General features: G+C 48.7%; 1 protein-coding gene across 1 annotated transcript in view; it reads left to right on the forward strand.

The window, feature by feature from the left end:
• Positions 1-1,287: 1,287 nt before the first annotated feature.
• Positions 1,288-18,488, forward strand: part of LOC121362335 (store-operated calcium entry regulator STIMATE-like) — a 28,609-nt gene continuing 11,408 nt past the window's right edge. The window contains exons 1-4 of the mRNA XM_041483747.1: positions 1,288-1,499; positions 12,401-12,449; positions 12,671-12,766; positions 14,478-14,599. Coding sequence (XP_041339681.1) covers positions 1,391-1,499; positions 12,401-12,449; positions 12,671-12,766; positions 14,478-14,599 — 376 coding nt within the window. The 5' untranslated portion in view covers positions 1,288-1,390. The remainder of the gene's footprint in view (positions 1,500-12,400; positions 12,450-12,670; positions 12,767-14,477; positions 14,600-18,488) is intronic.

The raw sequence follows: 18,488 nt of genomic DNA on the forward strand, positions 1-18,488 counted from the left end.
TCTCTTTGTCCCCATCTTTTTCCCTGTTCCCATCCCCAACTCAACTCCATTTCCATTCTCGTCCCCATTCCCATCTCTATCTGTCTCCACCTCAATCTTTGCCCCCTTTGTACCATCATCTCCTACTTCTTCCACATCCCAATCTCTGCCTCTGTTCCCATCCATGTCCCCTTCCCCATCCCTGTCCTGATCGTCATTCCTATCCCTAATTCAGCTCCATTTCACTTCCATTCCCATCCCTGTCTCCATCTTCATCCCCATCCCTCTGTCTCTCTGTCCCTTTGTATCCTCCTCTCCAACTTCTTCCACATCCCAATCTCCGCCTCTGTCCCCTTCCCATCCCTGTCCTGATCCTCATCCCCGTCCCCAACTCCATTCCCATCCCCGCCTCCATCTTCATCCCTCTGTTTCTGTCTCTGTGTCCACTTTGTATCCTCCTCTCCAACTTTTCCACATCCCAATCTCCGCCTCTGTCCCCTTCCCCATCCCTGTCCTGATCGTCATTCCTATCCCTAATTCAGCTCCATTTCCATTCCCATCCCCACCTCCATCTTCATCTCTCTGTCCCCTTTGTATCCTTATTTCCAACTTCTTCCACATCCCAATCTCTGCCTCTGTTCCCATCTGTCCCTTGTCCCTTTCTCCATTTCCCTATCCCTGTCCTGATCCTCATCCCTGTCCCTAACTCAGCTCCACTTCCATTCCCATCCCTGTCTCCATCTTCATCCCCATCCCTCTGTCTCTCTGTCCCCTTTGTATCCTCATCTCCAACTTCTTCCACATCCCAATCTCCGCCTCTGTCCCCTTCCCATCCCTGTCCTGATCCTCATCCCCGTCCCCAACTCCATTCCCATCCCCGCCTCCATCTTCATCCCTCTGTTTCTGTCTCTGTGTCCACTTTGTATCCTCCTCTCCAACTTTTCCACATCCCAATCTCCGCCTCTGTCCCCTTCCCATCCCTGTCCTGATCCTCATCCCCGTCCCCAACTCCATTCCCATCCCCGCCTCCACCTTCATCCCACTGTCTCTCTGTCCAATTTGTATCATCTCCAACTTCTTCTACATCCCAATCTCCGCCTCTGTCCTCTTCCCCATCCCTGTCCCGAACTCCATTCCCATCCCCGTCCCCATCTTCATCCCTCTGTCTCTCTGTCCCCATCCATGTCCCTTTTCCCCGTCCCTCTCCTCCTCCCCATCCCCTCCGCCGTCCCTCCCTCCCGCCCCGCCCCGGGTGCTGCTGCCGGCGGGGCGGGCCGGGGGGCGGGGGCGGCGGCTCGGGGCCGCCTTTGTGCGGTGCCGGGGCTATCCCATCCCCATTCCCAGCCCCGCTTCGTGCCGCGTTATCCCGCTCCGCACCGTCCCGTCCCGTCCCAGCGCATCCCGCGGCTCCATGGCCGCCCCCCGCCCGGCGCACGGCTGCGGCAGCGGAGCGCTGCTGGGGCGCTTCGGGGTGCTGCTGCAGGCGCTGCTGGCTCTCTGCGCCTTCAGCACCCTCATGTGTGAGTACCGGGGAGCTCGGGGCACCCCCTGCCCGCGGGGGGACCGGGGGGACCTCGCTGGGGCGGGTTCTCTTAAAAAGCACTAAGTTTTGGGCTCGGGAGGAAGGGACGCGCTGGGGATGTCGCCGAGCCGGCGGCTGCAGCGCCAGATGCTCCTTCTCCAAAACTGCCTAATCTGATGGTAATGAAGCTCCCTGTAATCTGTTAACACTGGCTGCGCTTGTGCGAGCCATTGCTCAGTCACTTAGAAAATTTTAATGAAGGGTAAAAAAAGCTATTGGTGTAACCCCGCGAGTTGCCGGGGAGGAGCTGATAAAAACGGGGCGGGTGTCCGACACGGCGCTGCGCGATCAGGGCGATTTAACTGCGCTGTGATGCTGTTTTGTTGAATTCTCCCTTCAGCTGCGCGAAGTTTTAGGGCTTGAGCGGCTGGGGAAGGAGGTTAGAGAGAGAACGTGTTTTTCTGGTTACTGGGAAGGGGTAATAGTGGGAGAAATCACTTGAGGAGTGAGAAAAATCACCCGGGGTGTGATTTCCTAGATGCAGAGAGAACGGCCTCAAGTTACACTGTAGAAAGTTCAGAGTGGATATTTGGGAAAGCTGCTTCCCCGGAAGGGGAAGGCATTGGAACAGGCTGCCCAGGGCAGTGGTGGAGCCTCCGTCCCGGGAGGGATTTAAAAGACGTGTGGATGTGGCACTTAGGGACATGGTTTAGTGGAAGACTTGGCAGTGCTGGGTTAATGATTGGACTTGACGGTATTAGGATTCTTTTCCAACCTCAGTGATTCTGCGATCGTGTGAAAAGGTGCGGAACGCTAAGGCTGAAAGAGCCGTGAAAATTTACTGTTGTTCTGTGCTGCAGCTGTGTTTTGCTCAGAGCAATGTGTGTGTTGCTGCTCTTCAGGGTTAAGTGGTTTAGCACAAGTTGAATCAACATGCCAGAACTCGATCTGTTTTCCTTGTTTAAAAGCCTGTGGTGACAGTGAACCGAAACTTCCAAGTTTTCTGGCTAAGTAGCTGCAGATTTTGAGGTTCTCTTGCCCCCTCTGCCTTTTGGAAACCGCTTTCAAAGGCTCCAGCGCTGCGGTTAACACCAAGCTGCCAGAGAAAATTGCAACAAGTTCTTCCAGGGATAGTTGATACCTCCTTCCAGCTGGAGCAGCCCAGTTGCAACATGCCACTGCTTGTGTTTCACCAAATATTTTCAGTAAGAATTGTGGTAATTTCTTTTTCTGTTCCTGTTCCCCCTAGTAATGTGTGCATGTTGGTTAATTTTCCCATAAACACCATGGGGTGTCCCATAAAATCAAGGACTTCAGTAAATCATGTTGGAATACCTCTGTGGATGAGGCTGCATAACCCCTGCCAGACAATCAGCAACTCTGGGCTAACTGCTGGTGCAAGGGCTGATATTTCTGTGAACATTAACAACCTCTTGGTTAATGAAGAGAAACTGAAAGCTGATCCTGTGTGGTTTTGGTGTGAGTCAGCTGAGGAGGAACTGCTGCCTGGGACCCCAAGGGTGGATGTGTTTACAACCCTGGGATCCCAACCAGGGCACCTCTCCTGGCTGCAGCTGCCCTGGTGGTCCCTAACCCACCCCAGCTGGTCCTTCCTGTGCCCCAGTCACACACTTCCAGCTGGAGGGTATTTGGATCTGCTGGAGAGGCTGTTTGTGTGCTGACTCCTAGCCCATAGTGGTTGTGATGGGCTCACCAACACTTTTGTGTTGGGCAGCAGCTTGCAGCTTTTGGGTTGTTTCTGTGGCACATCCAGCTGGCAGCCTTCTGGTAAAGGAGAGGGCTCCAGTGCCTGGGAGGTATGGAAGCCTCTGGATCTGAGACAAAAAACTTCCTGGGAACTTTGGTTGCATCTTCCTTGCATCCAGCCAGGCAGTCCCAGCTGGGTGACTACACCGTGTAGAATTTAGGATGTTGCTGTTGTTTCTGCCCTTTGATACTTCTTTCCTTCAGCACTTTCTTCTTTCCTTCAGTGTTTCTGTTGTTTTTATTACTGTGATTTCTTTTTTGCCAGGATGGTGCAGGGCATGGGTTAGTAAGTGGAAACATGGGCCATGAGGGTGGGCAGGCCCTGGCACAGGGTGCCCAGAGAAGCTGTGGCTGCCCCTGGATCCATGGAAGTGCCCAAGGCCACGTTGGATGGGGCTTGGAGCAACCTGGGATAGTGGAAGGTGTCCCTGCCCATGGCAGGGGGTTGATGATCAGTGGATGATCTTTAAGGTTCCTTCTGACCCAAAACCATGGTTCACAATTCCTATTCAAACTCAAACCAATGCCTTTTCTACCTATTCCTTCTACTTTGAAGTACCAGCTCAGCTATAGGAACACCTGGATTTGGACAGATAAAATTTCCAAACTGTGCAGATACTGTTCAGAGCTCTTGAAAACATGCAGAGGAACTCAGACTAACAATAATGTGGCATTCTGCAAAGTTTTGCAGGTGTGTGTGCATGGATGTGCTCAGAGTATCCCTCCGGAATGTGGATCCCAAGCATGGCCATTGAAGGGAGGATAAACTTGTTTTTATCAGAGCAATTTGTGTCATTGAATTTGTGTTTCTTGGGGCTCTGTTAAAGATTCTTTCCTGCCAGCCTGGTAGGAAAACATAATAGAGGAGGAAATCAGTTTTGAATGATGGAGTGGGGTGCTTGCTCCCCATTGCTGTGGATTCTGTGAAATGGGTGCTTCGTGTGGTGAACACAGGACCCAGGAGTAAATGATGCCCAGCCTTGGCAGGGAGTCAGGACAGCTGTTCAGTGGGGTTTTGTTATTCTGTCAACTCCCATGAGCAATAGTGGTAACAGTTCATTTTAGCCTACAAACTCTCTTGCTTTTCCAGCAAGGTCTTTAGGGCTGTAGTCAAGCCTAACCCCAGTATGACCAGAGCTTGCTCTGATTTCAGCTTTGCCCCATTTGGGAGTCAAACAGCAAGGAGGTGTTACCCTTTCCACCTGCCTGGGGTGGCTGTGGAGGCACTTTGGCTGTAAGGACAGTCCTGGAACTGAACCCAAACACTGAAAGCAGAGGCAGAGGAGCCCAGCAGCTGTGTGCGTGTGGCAATCTGGATTGCTGTGCAAGAACCTCCCCTGGGGAGGTCATGGCCCTGAGGAGTGGGGATAATTGAGCAATCCCATCTGAAGCAGTTTGCAGTGCTTTTCCTTGAGCATCACTCAGCTGAGTGGAGAAAGCTTGTTGCAGTTGTCTCAGCTGCAAGGGCTGGGTGTGCTTTTGAGGGCTGAGCCCCTGCAGTTGCTGCTATTCTTTGAAACTTTTTTTTTTTTTTTGAAGAAGGGGTTCTAGCAAAAGTTGTCCAGGTTTGCACAGGGGACAACAAAACTCTTTGAAATGAGGGAAGATCTTTTGTACAAACTTTATCCATAGCCTTCTCTGTGAATTAACTAGAGTGCAGGAGAAATGGATTTGGGGAGTTGAAGAATTTTTGTCTCCATTGTGAATGGAAAAAGTTTTCCCTGGAGCTGGTATACTCATTTTCTACTGTACCACAAACAGCGTGGAGGAAACGCATGAACCTTTGTTTCTCTTCCAGCTTTTTCTGAAACTGTGTTGGCAGCCCTCTGAGCTGCTGAATGAGGTGTAGTAGCACTTGTGATGTTGGTATGAAAATAGATGTTGCTCTTGGAAAACGCTCATACTGCCAGGCAAGGAGAGCTGGGCTGAGCCCCCACAACACCGTGGGAAATCTGGTTTTCAGCTTTACTTCTGAAAATGTCTTGATCCTGCCTCATGTGACAGCAGTGTCCCCCTCTCCTCTTGCATGTCACTGCTGGACACACTCTTCCAGCACATCTTGCCTTGAGCTTAGTCTTAAGAAGGCACAGTTTGCAGTGGGGACCCTGGTGCTGACCCCCAGGCAGGACTTGGTGCTGGAGGTGCTCTGTTAGCACCTGGGATGGTGATTTAGACACTGGTCCAAGTAGCTTGTCCTGAGGCAGAGCCACAGAATAGGAATTCACCAGACTTCCTGTAAAAGAAATAGTGTCTCTGTGGTGGAAAGCAGTTGTTAAAGAACATCAGAAGTATCCCCTTGATCTGTGGCCTGTGTTTTCTTCATCCCTGTGGATTTTCCGGTTGAGCTTTCAATGTTGATTTTCTCCTGGATGGTGAAATGGGAGAGAGCATCCTCGTGTTGAGAAGTGTCTGAACTTTGAGAGGGACTCATGGAAGCTGTTGCACTCATCTCCACCAGATAAATCAATCTTAACTCACCTTTGTGACGTTTTACTGGGCCCTGTAGTGATAGGAAAAGGGGCATTGGCTTTAAACTGAAAGAGGATAGATTTAGACTAAGTACAAGAGGAATTTTTTTACGATGAGGGTGCTGAAACACTGAAAGAGGTTGCCCAGTGGAATGATGGATGCCCTATCCCTGGAAACATCCAATGTCAGGTTGGATGGGTCTCTGACCAGCCTGGTCTAGTGGAAGGTGTCCCTGTCCATGCCAGGGGGTTGGGATGAGAATCCAATGTCAGGTTGGATGGGTCTCTGACCAGCCTGGTCTAGTGGAAGGTGTCCCTGTCCATGGCAGGGGGTTGAGATGAGGTGACCATCAAAGGACCCTTCCAACCCAAACTAGTCTGTGATTCTGCCCCAGAGATGAGGTGACCATCAAAGGACCCTTCCAACCCAAACCATCCTGTGATTCTGCCCCACTGCCAAGTTCAGGGTGGTTACTGTACACAGTTTGAAGTTAATTGCTGTTTCTGTGCTTCAGAAGTATCCCGAGTGCTTTCTGCTTTGTGTTTTGACTTTACACTCAAAATCCCTCATAAGGGTGGGTGGAAGTGGGAATCCACGATCCTGTTAACAAGAAGAAATAAATGCTAGAGCACTTGATCTGTCCAGACTTCCATTCTGTTCTGAAATACATTTGCCCAAGACACAAAAACACTGCAGGCTTACTGTGCCCAAGACAGGCTCTGTGCCTTTGCTTGCTGTCACCCAAGTGCATAACTGTGTGTGATTTTAATTGTTCACACACAAGAACAAAGTGTAAATTCCTACTTCACCCCTGTAAATGCTTTTCCCTCTAGAGACAAACAAAGCCACAGAGGTTAGCTGTGTCTGGCAGTGTGAAGCTTGGGTCCTTGCTGATTTACATGTAGGTTTGTGGGTTAAGCAACGAGCTACACATGGCAGGACTCTCAGCACGTTTCTCTTCTGCTTCAGTACATCTGAAAACTGGATGAGCTCGACGACATGTGTTGCACTTTGTGGGCTGGAAGGTCCGTGCAGCACTCAGTGTGCTTCATTAAGCTGCACACAGCTTTCCACAGAGCTTTAGAACTGCAGCTGTTGATTGCTCTGACCTCTCCTTGGCTGTCACCCCTTGAGCGGCCGAGCTGAGCGGGGACTGGGAAGCTCCTGGTTCCTGAGAGAACAAAGGCATTGGGGGAGATGAGAAATGAGCTGGCAGAGTAGAGCTTCTTGAGGAGTTAGCTGTGATCCACAGGCAGCTGAGCATCTTGCAGCTGGCTGAGTTGGTTCTGCAGTGTGTGGTGAGAAGTTGATGTTCCGGGTGACTTAACAAGAAACTGTACAGGGAAATTAGTCTAATTATGAGATGGAGCGTGCAAAGCTTTAAGGAGTCTCTTAAATTTACAGCTTGTTTTTTTAAACAGAATTTGTAAGAGAACTGTATGGCAGAGAGACTTTAATGATAAAAGTTGGGTTTGGATAAAATGCTGTCTTTAATGCTAAAAGGGAATAGAAAGTAGATGATGGTTAAGGTCCCTTCCAACCCAAACCATCTATGATTCTATAATAACTGCTTGTGCATCAGTTCATTCTTCAGGTGGTGTTCTCTTAGTGATCTTGGATTTTATGGTCTTACTTTTATCTTTCCTTGTCTAAACTCCATTTTCCAAGGGACTGGCTTGCAATGTAGTGATGCTTTGTATGGATGGAGTGACAACTGCCTCCTCCAGGATGCTCTGAATTTGAGTATGAGCCCAGCCTCAGTCCAGGAGTCCTGTAGGACCCAGTGTGTCAGCAAATATTATGTTCTGTTCTCAATGTGCAAAGCACAACTGATGGTTGTTATCTCACAGCTTTGGTTGGGGACCACCTGGCACTTGGCTAGAATAACAGCTTTAAAAATCTGTGTACAAATAAGACACAAAGGGTAGAGCTTAAGGCTGAGAACCGTGCCAGGGTCCTCTGTGGCCTTCATTGGGGCAGTTGGAGTCTCCAGAAGGATGAATATTCCAGCTGAGGCTCCTGAACAGCCTGGTCTGGTAGAAGGTGTCCCTGCCCATGGCAGGGAGTTGGAACGAGATATCTTTAAAGACCCTTCCCATCAAACCATTCAGTGATTCCATGAACACCGTCTCAATTTATGTTCCTTCCTCTGCCAGTTCTGCTAGAGGTGCTTTCATTCTCCTAACACTGGTACACGGCTCTCTGGGAGGGAATGACAGAATACACCTAGTGCAGACCTGAGCATGGAAGTCAGCAGCAGTCCGTGCCATCAAACCACTGGCAGCTGTTTTGAGGAGAAAAACCAGAACTTTTGCTCCCTGAACTGATGGGGGATACAAGTTTCACGCTTTTCTGGCCAGCATGTTGGCTGCTCTCTGCAAACAGTGGCTGCTGCTTCTTCCTCCCATTGTGTCTGGGGTCGAGCTGTCTGAGTGGCTGCATGCTCAGGCTAAGAATAGTGCAGACCCCAGGGTTTTGGCTCTGTATCCTGAATGTTGGCTTCTTTCCTGCCTGGGGCTTGGAAAGAGCCTGGGAAAGGGCGTGTCCTGCAAAATAGGTTGAGATGTGTTATTGGAGACTGTACTGCTGAAAATAACACAGAGGTTGGGCAGGGGAAGAGCTTCTGTTTCCTCCCTGGTACAGTAGCTCTGAGTTCTTTTTGGCACAGGTCAGAAATAAAGTTCTGACCCTCTTGCTAGTGGGATGTGGCCCTGGAGATGGGGTTTATGGCAGTCACTTTAGTCCCCTCTTAAATGCAGGTAGCAGTGTCACCAGTTTGGGGCATTTCAGACTTTATTTTTGATGGACCTTTCACAATTTAGGTGTATTAATACATCTGTAAGTGCTTCTCATGTCAGGTTCATTTTTCAGTATCCATCCCCCAGGCCTGCTGCTGAGCTCAGAGGGGTTAGGCTTGAATCCCTGTAAATCAAATCCCAAAAGTTCTGTCTGTTGAGTCAACACCTCCCTCCCAAACCTCAGCTTCAGACTCCTGTGGTTGGTTGCAGTAAGATTTGTCAGGGAGGTGGTCTGGCTCTCAGCCAAGCCTGTCTAACCATATCCTAGGGAGATAAGTTTCCCCCTATAATTTTGTAGAAACCTGACTTGGTAGACTGTTTTGCTGATCAGCAGCTGGTTGATGCTGCAGCTAATTCTGCTTAAATCAGGGGGTTTATTTTATACCTGTGCTGGTGCACAAATCTGCAGCAGATGTGCCTGAATGCAGTGTGGGGTCAATGGGGATGCAGGGAGGATGTTCCAGTGTGGGTGAGGAAGAGCACAAGGGAATAGGGCTGCTGTTGCTACTGTCCTTGTCTTAATCAATTATTAGAATCAGAGAATTTGTTTAAAAGCAGAAGTAGGCTGTGGGACGTTGACTGTGACAAGCTCTGGTAACTTCACAGCTCTTGTCTTTGTGTAGGGCAGCAAAGCTGTCTGTCCCCTTTCTGATGCATCAAGAGAACAGCATAAGGAATATTAACCTCTATATTACCCTGGAAAAAGAGTGAGGACAGCTGTCACTGTGCTTTTATCTTTTAGCTTTCTGGCTGTTTCCAGATCTATGTTGACAGACTCCAGCAATTTTTTTTTCTTTTAACTTTTCACAGGTTCTCATTCAGACCTCAGCTCCCACCCAGCCTGGTGGCTCTGAGGGGATTTCAAGCATGTATAATCTTTTTTGTCCTTGGCTGAAGAGGAAGGGCTGGGAAGTATTTTGTTTCCTGCCCTACCCTCTCTCTGCTGTGGTCAGGGGATCTCTCAAATTGTCACCCATCTTCCTTCCCTTTTGGTTCAGCTTCACAGCTTTTTGTCTGCAGCAGCTGGAGCCAAGCAGGGGCAGAGTGGGAGCTTGTGAGGGCAGACCCTGCAGAAGGCAGGCACATCCCAGTGCTGCTCTGCTCGTGTTCAGTGGGACAGACCTGGGTCCCCTTCTCCTGGCTCTTAAAAATCTCAGAGTCACAGAATGGATGGGAGCTTAGAGATTATCCAGCTCCACCTCCTGCCATGGCAGGGACACCTTCCACCATCCCAGGTTGTTCCAAGCCCTGTCCAGCCTCGCCTTGGACACTTCCAGGGATCCAGGGGCAGCCACAGCTGCTCTGGGCAGCCTGTGCCAGGGTCTCCTCACCCTCACAGGGAAGAATTCCTTCCCAAGATGTGCAGTAAGATTGCTTCCTTGCACAAGGCAGTTTGCTTTGCACATGGACGCAGCTGAGAAGGGAAGCAGCATTAAAATATTCAATACTGTGGCTGGGAAGACAAATTCCTGATGCCTTCTGATATAGACCAGCTACATTCCAGTCTCATTTTCAGCCTAATTGAATGGGGGTTCTCTTCCATCTTGTGCAGCTCTGTGTGCAGTAAACTGCATTTTTAATTTGTTTCAGGTGTTTTTATGGAGTTTAATTTGGTCGTAGATGCTAGAACTCAAATATCACATTTTCTTTTCCTTGATGCATGCATAACTTCCCTTAAAGTAAATATTAAGGATGGACTGGTCTGTCTGAGCCAGGGTAGCAAACCCACCTACAGCTGGTGGAAAACTGAGTGGACTGCAGTGATTGGAAACAGATTTTGAGAAGAACAGAGGAGATTTTAGCCTTTCTCCAGCTTGATCCAGCTGAGCCTGTGCCTGTGCATGCCATGGCTTGGCTCTCTGTAGCATTTGGAAGAGGGGAGGGAAGCTTTGCAGTTGCTGCTTGGTCTCCAGAGCTCTGCTGTGCTCACTGAGCACAAAGTGCTGCTTCATGGAGGGCTCCATCATCTCCTGGAGTCTTCAGAGATGTGGTGCTGCTCCTGTGAATTTAACATCCACCCCCAACCCTGGGTCACAGCTACCAAACAACTCTGCTCCCTGTTTAAGCTCTGGTAATCTTGGCTGGATTTCTGGTTTAATTTGGAGACAGCCTGCTGCAGCTCTGCACAGTAAATGCCCTATTAAGCAGTTAATTATTTCTCTATAATACTAGCTTTTATCTTTAATACAACAGTTTTACTGTCTCTGATAATTACACAGTCTCAGATAACTCTCTTAAATCTAATGAGGCATGACAAGCTGTGTTCAACAAGGCACCACACCATTAACTTCTTACCTCTTACTTGTCATCTTATCACGCTGAATTACTGCGTTTCTAGCCTGAGTGGCTGGGGATACATAACATGTCACTTCTCATTAAGAAAATAATCAAAATCACCCCTGGTGCTCCTGTGGTTGGGCTAGTGGTCAGCTGGCTGGCCTGGTGGCCTGAAGACCCCTCCAACAGCTTCTCTTTGCCCCCAGGAGCTGAGGGTTGCTTTAAACACTTCTGGGCTCTTGGTTGGTCCATGACTCTGATGCTTGTGGGTAGGTGAAATGAAATTGGCTTTTGAAGGGCATCAGTGATGATAGATCTTGTCTGAGCTGATGGAAGTCATTGCTGCAGGACTATCTCGTGGTGGGATTCAGCTGGATGAGGGAAACTGGTGGTATTTTCTGGACAGGGGTAGCACAAGCTGCTGCAGCAGTGGCTGGTGTGACTTGACTGGTGTTTTGTTACCCATCACTGGAATAATGGATCAGGGCGTAGCAGTGCTGGTTTCCTGTGGATTTGAGACTGGCACCAAATCCTGCATGTGCCTGACTAAATCCTGGGATCAGGGGAGATCACAGGGTTGGAGAATGGTTTGGGTTGGAAGGGGCCTTACAGACTATCTTGTTCCACCCCCTGCCATGGGCAGGGACACCTCCCACTATCCCAGGCTGCTCCAAGCCCTGTCCAGCCTGGCTTTGGACACTTCCAGGGATCTGGGGGCAGCCACAGCTTCTCTGGGCACCCTGTGCCAGGGCCTTACCACCCTCACAGTAAAGATTTCTCCCCAGTCTCCCACCTAAATATCTCTTATTTTAGTTGTAAAAAGTTCCTCATTGTCCTTTCACCCTTGTCTTTTCATCTCTTGCCCTGTCACCTTGCCAGTAAAAGCAGCACAAAGCTGCACTTTTGAAATGTCAAGGCTCCTGTCGGGGAAGTCCCTGCATCCTTCCATGTTGGATCAGGAAGGCATTTCCCAGGGGAAGGAGCCCAGGCTGCCCTTTGGGAGCAGCCTGAGTGCTCAAACACAGCTGGAGAGAGCAGAGCAGTTACCTGACCTTGTGTGCTTCGAGCAATGAAGAGTTCCTTCGCTGTCACTGTAATTCCAGGTTGCCTGGAAGGATTATTAGGGCTGGCAGGTAGTGATGACCCCCTCCTTCAGCATTCCCTAGGTCCCATGGCACAGGAATGCTGTTGCTGAGGGGTGCCAGGAGCACACACCTCTCTCCAAGCACCTCTCCTGTCCATCCTGCTGACCCCTGGGTGCACCTCTGGTGGGTTTGCTCCAGGCCAGAGAGCAGAAAAATGGAATAATTGTGGCTGGAAAAGCCATCCAGAATCATCAAGCCCACCCATTAACCCAGCACTGCCCAGCCCAACCCTGACCCGTGTCCCTAAACACAGCATCTGTGTCTTCTGGGCACTTCCAGGGACAGTGATTCCACCACTGCCCTGGGGAGGTCCTTTGGCTTTGCTCAGCTTGAAACTTGCAAATGCTGAGGCTCCTGCAGGATTTTTGGGCTGCTTTTGCAGTGCAGGCTGCACACATGGAGGGTTCATGTGGGTGATGGAACCTCTCTGATTCTCTTTGCAGTAAAACGATTTAAGGAGCCAAAGGCAGAGCGGCGTCCCTGGAGGATATGGTGAGATTTTCTCATTTGAAACTTGAAAAAACGGTGTTTATAATATTTTTTTCCCTCTTACACTAACTATCTTCTAGGCCCCCTGTGTGTCCTGTATGACATTTAATTGTTAAATGAAATGTGCTGCTGCTTCCCAAGGAAATCTCCATAAAGTATCTGGTGTTCCCTAGAAATAAAATTCCCTGCATAACTCCTTCAGAAAATCTTGGTTTTTCCCCCAGGTTTTATGATACCTCCAAGCAAGCCATAGGTGCCCTCTTCATCCACTTTGCCAATGTTTTTCTGTCTGATCTCACTGAGGAGGACCCTTGCTCTCTGTAAGTACACAAGGCTCTTGCCTTAGTGCCCTACATCTGTCAGAGGGAGAATTGTGTCATGAACAGTGGAAACGGATCCATTTGAAGCACTGCATGGGGATAAACCCTGCTGAGCTTGTTTTTGTGGTCTCTGTTGTCTTCTTTGCTGGTCCTGTTTGGGGGATTTCTAAACCAAACTTGAGACTAAACGTGGAAATGCCACCTTTACTTCAGACACTTTGCAGATAAAAATTTAGTCTCAGCATTAACCTCATCTCATTTTGAGAAACTCCTTTAGGCTTCAAAATGCTCCTTAAAACCTTCTGGCCCATCTCCTTTTTTTGTATTCAAGTTCTGCACCTTGATATGTTTCTTTAAGCAGACTCAAGTTTGGCTGGGGCTGCGCATAACCTCTCAGATGATGTATTGTTGTTTTTTTTTTAACCACACAGTGTTTTAAAATAAACCCTTTCATGCTTACACTGTGCCCTTTGGGTGTGTTGTTTATTTTTGATGTGTGTTTTATGTTTCCCTGCACTGCCTGACTTGTCATCCTGAAGCAGCTTAAAACCCTCCAGCCCTGTCCCTGGGCTTTGAGGCTCACACTCCGTGTCCTGCCCAGAATAAACCACCAGAGCTCCATGTTTGTATGGAATGCTCTGATTTTCAGCAGCTGGAAGCTGTAAAAAGCCACTCTGAGTTTTTGGATGTAGAAAAACTTAATGTTATGCTTTCAAAGTGGATATCAAAAGCAGATTGTTGTTTTCAGTTTCTTGGTTCAGAGGCAGCATCGAGTTCTGGAAAAGGAAATGTTCACTGCTGTAGCCTTGTGCTTGGCATTTTCTTCCTCCTGTAGAAATCTGGCAGAAAATATTTCAATAATGGAAAACTGCATGAAAAAATGACATTAATCTATGTGATTTTTTTTTCTTTTCTTTTTGGAGTTCATTAAAACTCCAAGCCCTGGATTAGAGCTTGGACCCTGCAATCCCCAGAAGGTCCCTGCAGGTCTCCTGCCTCTGGCACTCTGCCCAGTGACACTTCAACTTCCAGAGCTGCAGAACTCAAATCCACTGAGCCAGAATCTCCTGGCAGGGATGGGTTCAGCTCCTGGCTCTGCAGTGGGACCTGAACTGGAGCTTTTTGGGACCTCGGGGTTCTTGCTGCTGAGCCAGGGCCCATCACCTCTCCCAAAACCTGCCTCTCAGTCTGTGTCTCTGTTTTTGGAGCCTCTTGCAGCTGCTCAGAAAAATGGACTTTATGCCTCTTCTGCTGCCCAGTTTGTAGAGCAGCTGTGGTGCCCAAAAAGCTGCCATTTTCTCACATGAAATTCTGGGAACAGTTTGGTTTTGTTTCCTCTGAAACTTGAGATTTCATTTTTTCTTTATTAGAAAAAAAAGATACTGCAAATGGAAAGTTTCCTTTTTGGGGGCGGGGGGGGGGGGGGGGGGGGGTGGTGTAACTTTTAAGAAGTATTTATTGCTGTATGAATAAATGAGCAGTGCCAGAGAGTTGGAGCCTGTCCCTTCTCTCCTGAAGAAGCTTTTAAACTAAGAAATTGCTGGTAAGCCTTAGGAAAATGCAATGAAAGAGAAAGAAAGCAAGTTTGGATTGTTAAGCAGGCTTATTTAAAATCTTGGTGTTTTTAAATTCATTTCCATTATGAAATTAAAGATTTTAAGTGATACTTAAGAACACTGAAGCTGACACCTGAATTTTCCTCTGCTCTTAGCTACCTAATTAATTTCATCCTGGATGCCACGCTGGGGATGCTGCTGATCTGGCTGGGTGTGAAAGTTGTCTCCTGGATCGTGCAGCACAAGAAATACACATACCTGGTCTTTGGGGAGTATGGTAGGTGCCACCTGCTCTGCCCAGAGGGGGTTGGTGTGCTCCCAGCTGGAAATGGGGGCAAAAAATGGCAGGAGCTCCAGTCTGGGGCTGAAATGGGAGCAGCTGTTATCCCTTCTTCAGGGAGCTCATGAGGGTGAGTTAAATGCTGGAACCACTGGAGTGTGGCAGGTGAGGAAAAGCTGAACATTTCCTTGGATGTACAATATACCTCAGGACATTGGTGTGGTAAATTGAGTTGTGTAGGGTTCTTTTTTTGGGGTTTTTCTGTGGGTTTTTACCTATCATTCCCATTCAGAATATGGAGTTTTTCTTGTATTTGCCTTGAGCTGTAGGGATCAGCCAGGGCACAGTGTGACCCCAAAAGTTGAGTTCTCAAGCATGGCCTCTTTCTCTTTCAATTCCTGCCTTGAGATGGAGAAAACGTTTCCAAAAAGCTGCTCTCAGCCAGCCCCACTAGAGGGTAGCAGCTCCCTTCCAAAAGAGCAGAGCCAGCTTGCTGGAGAAGCTGCGGGAAAGGGAAAAATTAATGCTTTGCCTATTTTACATTACATCTAATGTAAATGGATTCTGTCCTATTTCAGAAAATACATCTTATTCATAAAAATTGCAGTCTTGCCATGAAGATGTTAATCATGAAGTCTTTTCTGAAGTTAGTCTGATCTTTTTGTGTTTTTAGTAGCTGGTCTGGCATCCGAGCTGGTGAAACTTGGGCTCAGGTGGGATTAGTTTGGAGACCCCAGTGCCTTGTGAATTTACTCAGGCTGTGCAGATGGGTCGTGGCAGAGGGTGAAGGGCCTGGCTGGGTTTGTGAGGCAGCAGAAGCAGCTACACACTGGGAATGAGATGAGGTGGGCAGGGCTGGCTCCCCTCTGACCTGAGAGGGGCTTTCAAGGCTGATCTCCAGAGCAGTTTCAGCATCCTGACAGCAGGCGTTTGGTGGGGACAATACCTTTTGTATTTTTCCTTATAGCTCCTCCTTTATAATGGATCAGTCAGTCAGATGAGACAGCAGAAGAATGCAGATATTCTTAGTTCAGGAACTGGGAGTTTTTCCCCTTTGGAGCAAAAAGGACTGGAAGCCCAACCACCTCAGGACACAGCCTCAGCTTCGTGCGCCACGTCTGCAGATGAGCAGAAGCAAAAAACATGAAAAGTCTCTTGGCAGAGCAGGGATGAACTTCTGTTGAGCTGTAGCTGGCCCCTCATTAGGGCTGGCTTGGACCACAGAAACAGCTCACTCCTTTGAGAAAATCTTGCTTTCATTAGTAAAAAACAAGTTTGTGCTGTTGGTTGAATTTGGTTCTTGGATTGGGGGTTAAATATCTTATCCATCAAGTACAGTTTTTGGTGCAGGTCTCTGGCCAGAGTGACCCCAGTGGAAAATACAGGTGGGAGCCAAGTGACATGTCCAAGGCAATCCTGTGGCAGGGCTGGGGAAGGAAAACACTCCTGCCCTCATCTCTGGTGTTAAGTAACTTCCAAAACAGTTGGGAAGACGCTTGTAAACTTTGTACAGTTTGATGCAGGCTCCAGGAATATGATTCATTTTCTGGGCTAATTGCTCTACCAGACTTTTGCTCCTCAGGAGAATTGAGGGAAGTTACATAAATCCTGCAGAGGAGAAAGCCAGGGGAGCACCAAATCCATGTTGCAAACAGCAGTCAGTGCCATTGCTGCAGCCATCAGAACAGAAGGGTTGTGGTTTTGTCCAGTAGAACCAGTACCCATCTTCCTGCATCAGCTTGGAGGGGAAAATAAAAAAAAAATCTGTCACAGCTGTGTGTTTCCAGCAGCCCTGCAGCTGATGCAAAGCACTGCAGTTGTCCTTTGGTATGGGCTGCAGCAGTTCCTCCTGCTCTCTGATTTCTCCTCCTGCCTCCACAGCCCTGGCTGGCTCCCCCTGTGCAGCTGCATTAATGGGGAAGTAAAGTAAAGGGGAGGGAAAGCACTTAAATCTATGCTGCTATTTTAAGCATCCAACTGTCCAGAATTGTTTAGAAAAATCAATTATTTCCATATTTCCAAAAACCCAGGAACGGGCATTCTGAGATCAGCCTCTCTTGTGCCTGAGCTCATGGCCAAACACTGCTGCAGCCAGGAATGACCTGTTTTACAGCTAGTGGTGAATCAAAGGCTCCTGTTTGCTTATGTTCCTCCATCTTTTGCCCAAAAGCTCTTGATTACTCTCTGAACTGCCTCTAAGCACGGGAAACTGCATTTTGGAACGTGCTGTCTCTTTTCAGGATGCCTGGCTCCTAAGATCAAAGACTGGGGAAGTGTTTTCTTGGCACAGGTGGGCTTTGGGGAGTGAGGGTTGCCTTACACCTGCTCAGAGCTAACAAGCTCCTACCCCTGGAGGTGTTGAAGGCCAGGTTGGATGGGACCCTGAGAAGCTCCTATGGCAAGGGGTTTAGAATTAGGTGATATTTTTAATGTCCATTCCAACCCAAACCATTCTGTGGTGATTCTGTGAAATTCCACAAACACACCATTGCTGTAGCAGGTCATAGGAACTGTCCCTGTAGGGAACTATCACAGGGAGGAGAACAAAGCAGAGCTAAAGCTTCAAAAGATGAGGGAGATGGATACCCAAGTTCTTGGAGGTGCTGTTGGGCTGGGACAGGCTGAGCAGGGGATGTGCTGGCTCACACAGTCAGGGTGTGCAGATCAAGCCTGACTGAACTTCGTGCCTCATCTCCAAACTGGTCCAGCTCTCTTCTCCCTTCCCATGGCACTGAGCAGCTCCCTGGAGAACACCTTTCTATGGCTGCAGTGCCCTGACATTTTAATTGTGCTCAGTAATTCTCCAGGATTACTTCAGAAATACCCCAGTATTTGTTTTAAGTAAGTAAATGTGATGAATTTGCATTGAGAGAGAGATTTCCTGCAATGTGCAAGTAAATCTTTCTAGAGGAGCATTAAGAAATGAGGGGGAGGAAGAGTGTTCTCAGTGGAAAATGTCCCTCTGGATGCCCATCTGGATGTTGACTGGTAGCTGTGGTCACTGGCTGTCTAAGCCTGATGCTTTGTGCTCGTTCAGTGTCTGGAAATGGAAAGGCATCTTGCTTGGAGGCCTTCAAAGTCTGTTTAGTGGCCTGTTGAACTCTGCTGGTCAAATTTAGTTCTAAGAGAACATGCTCTGTGCCAGCTGCTGAGTTTAACTGAGGACCTGTGTAGGCTGCTTTTGGCCCTGTGGTGATGCTGTACAAAATTTCCATAACAAATATTCCCACATCCTGGAGCAGTCAAGGGAGCTGGCTGCTAATGCTTGAGGAAATACTGCTGGAAATAGCTCTAACCTGAGGGGCTGTCCTGTCCTCAGCCTGCTGGGGTTTTCCACCCCTAGGGCCAGGGGGGAAAAGTAAGGAGAGGGCTGAAGGTCCTGCTCAGGGACTGAGTGTCTGCTTGGGTCCCTTGCTCTGAGCAGGGGTGCAGCCTCTGAATTTGGATGACAGCAACACTGTTCCCTGCAGTTTGAATATCCACAGGGACCAAAGATCCAGAGCAGTGGCACTGCACACTGGGGACAGATTCCAGCTGTGCACTCACTTCTCTCTGGTTCAGCAATGTGACAGGTTGTCCAGGGGAACTGGGAATGCCCCATCCCTGGAAGTGATCAAGGCCAGGTTGGGTGGGTTTTGAACAACCTGGTCTAGTGGGAGGTGTCCCTGCTCATGGGGTCCCTTCCAACCCACGCCATTCTATGATTCAGTCATTTTAGTTCAGGTGAGAAAATGCCAGAGAGGGTCTGGGGTGTTCACTAGACCCATCCAGCTGCTCTGATGCATCACATTCCCATCTCTAAAAACCTGGTTTTGCCCTCCAATTGAGCGTTTCACACAATTCAGAGTTTACTGCTGTTTCCTACCCTCTCTACTTGGCACTGGTA

Source organism: Pyrgilauda ruficollis, unplaced genomic scaffold, assembly GCF_017590135.1.
Source record: "Pyrgilauda ruficollis isolate IOZ18807 unplaced genomic scaffold, ASM1759013v1 scaffold61, whole genome shotgun sequence".
NCBI lineage: Eukaryota > Metazoa > Chordata > Aves > Passeriformes > Passeridae > Pyrgilauda > Pyrgilauda ruficollis.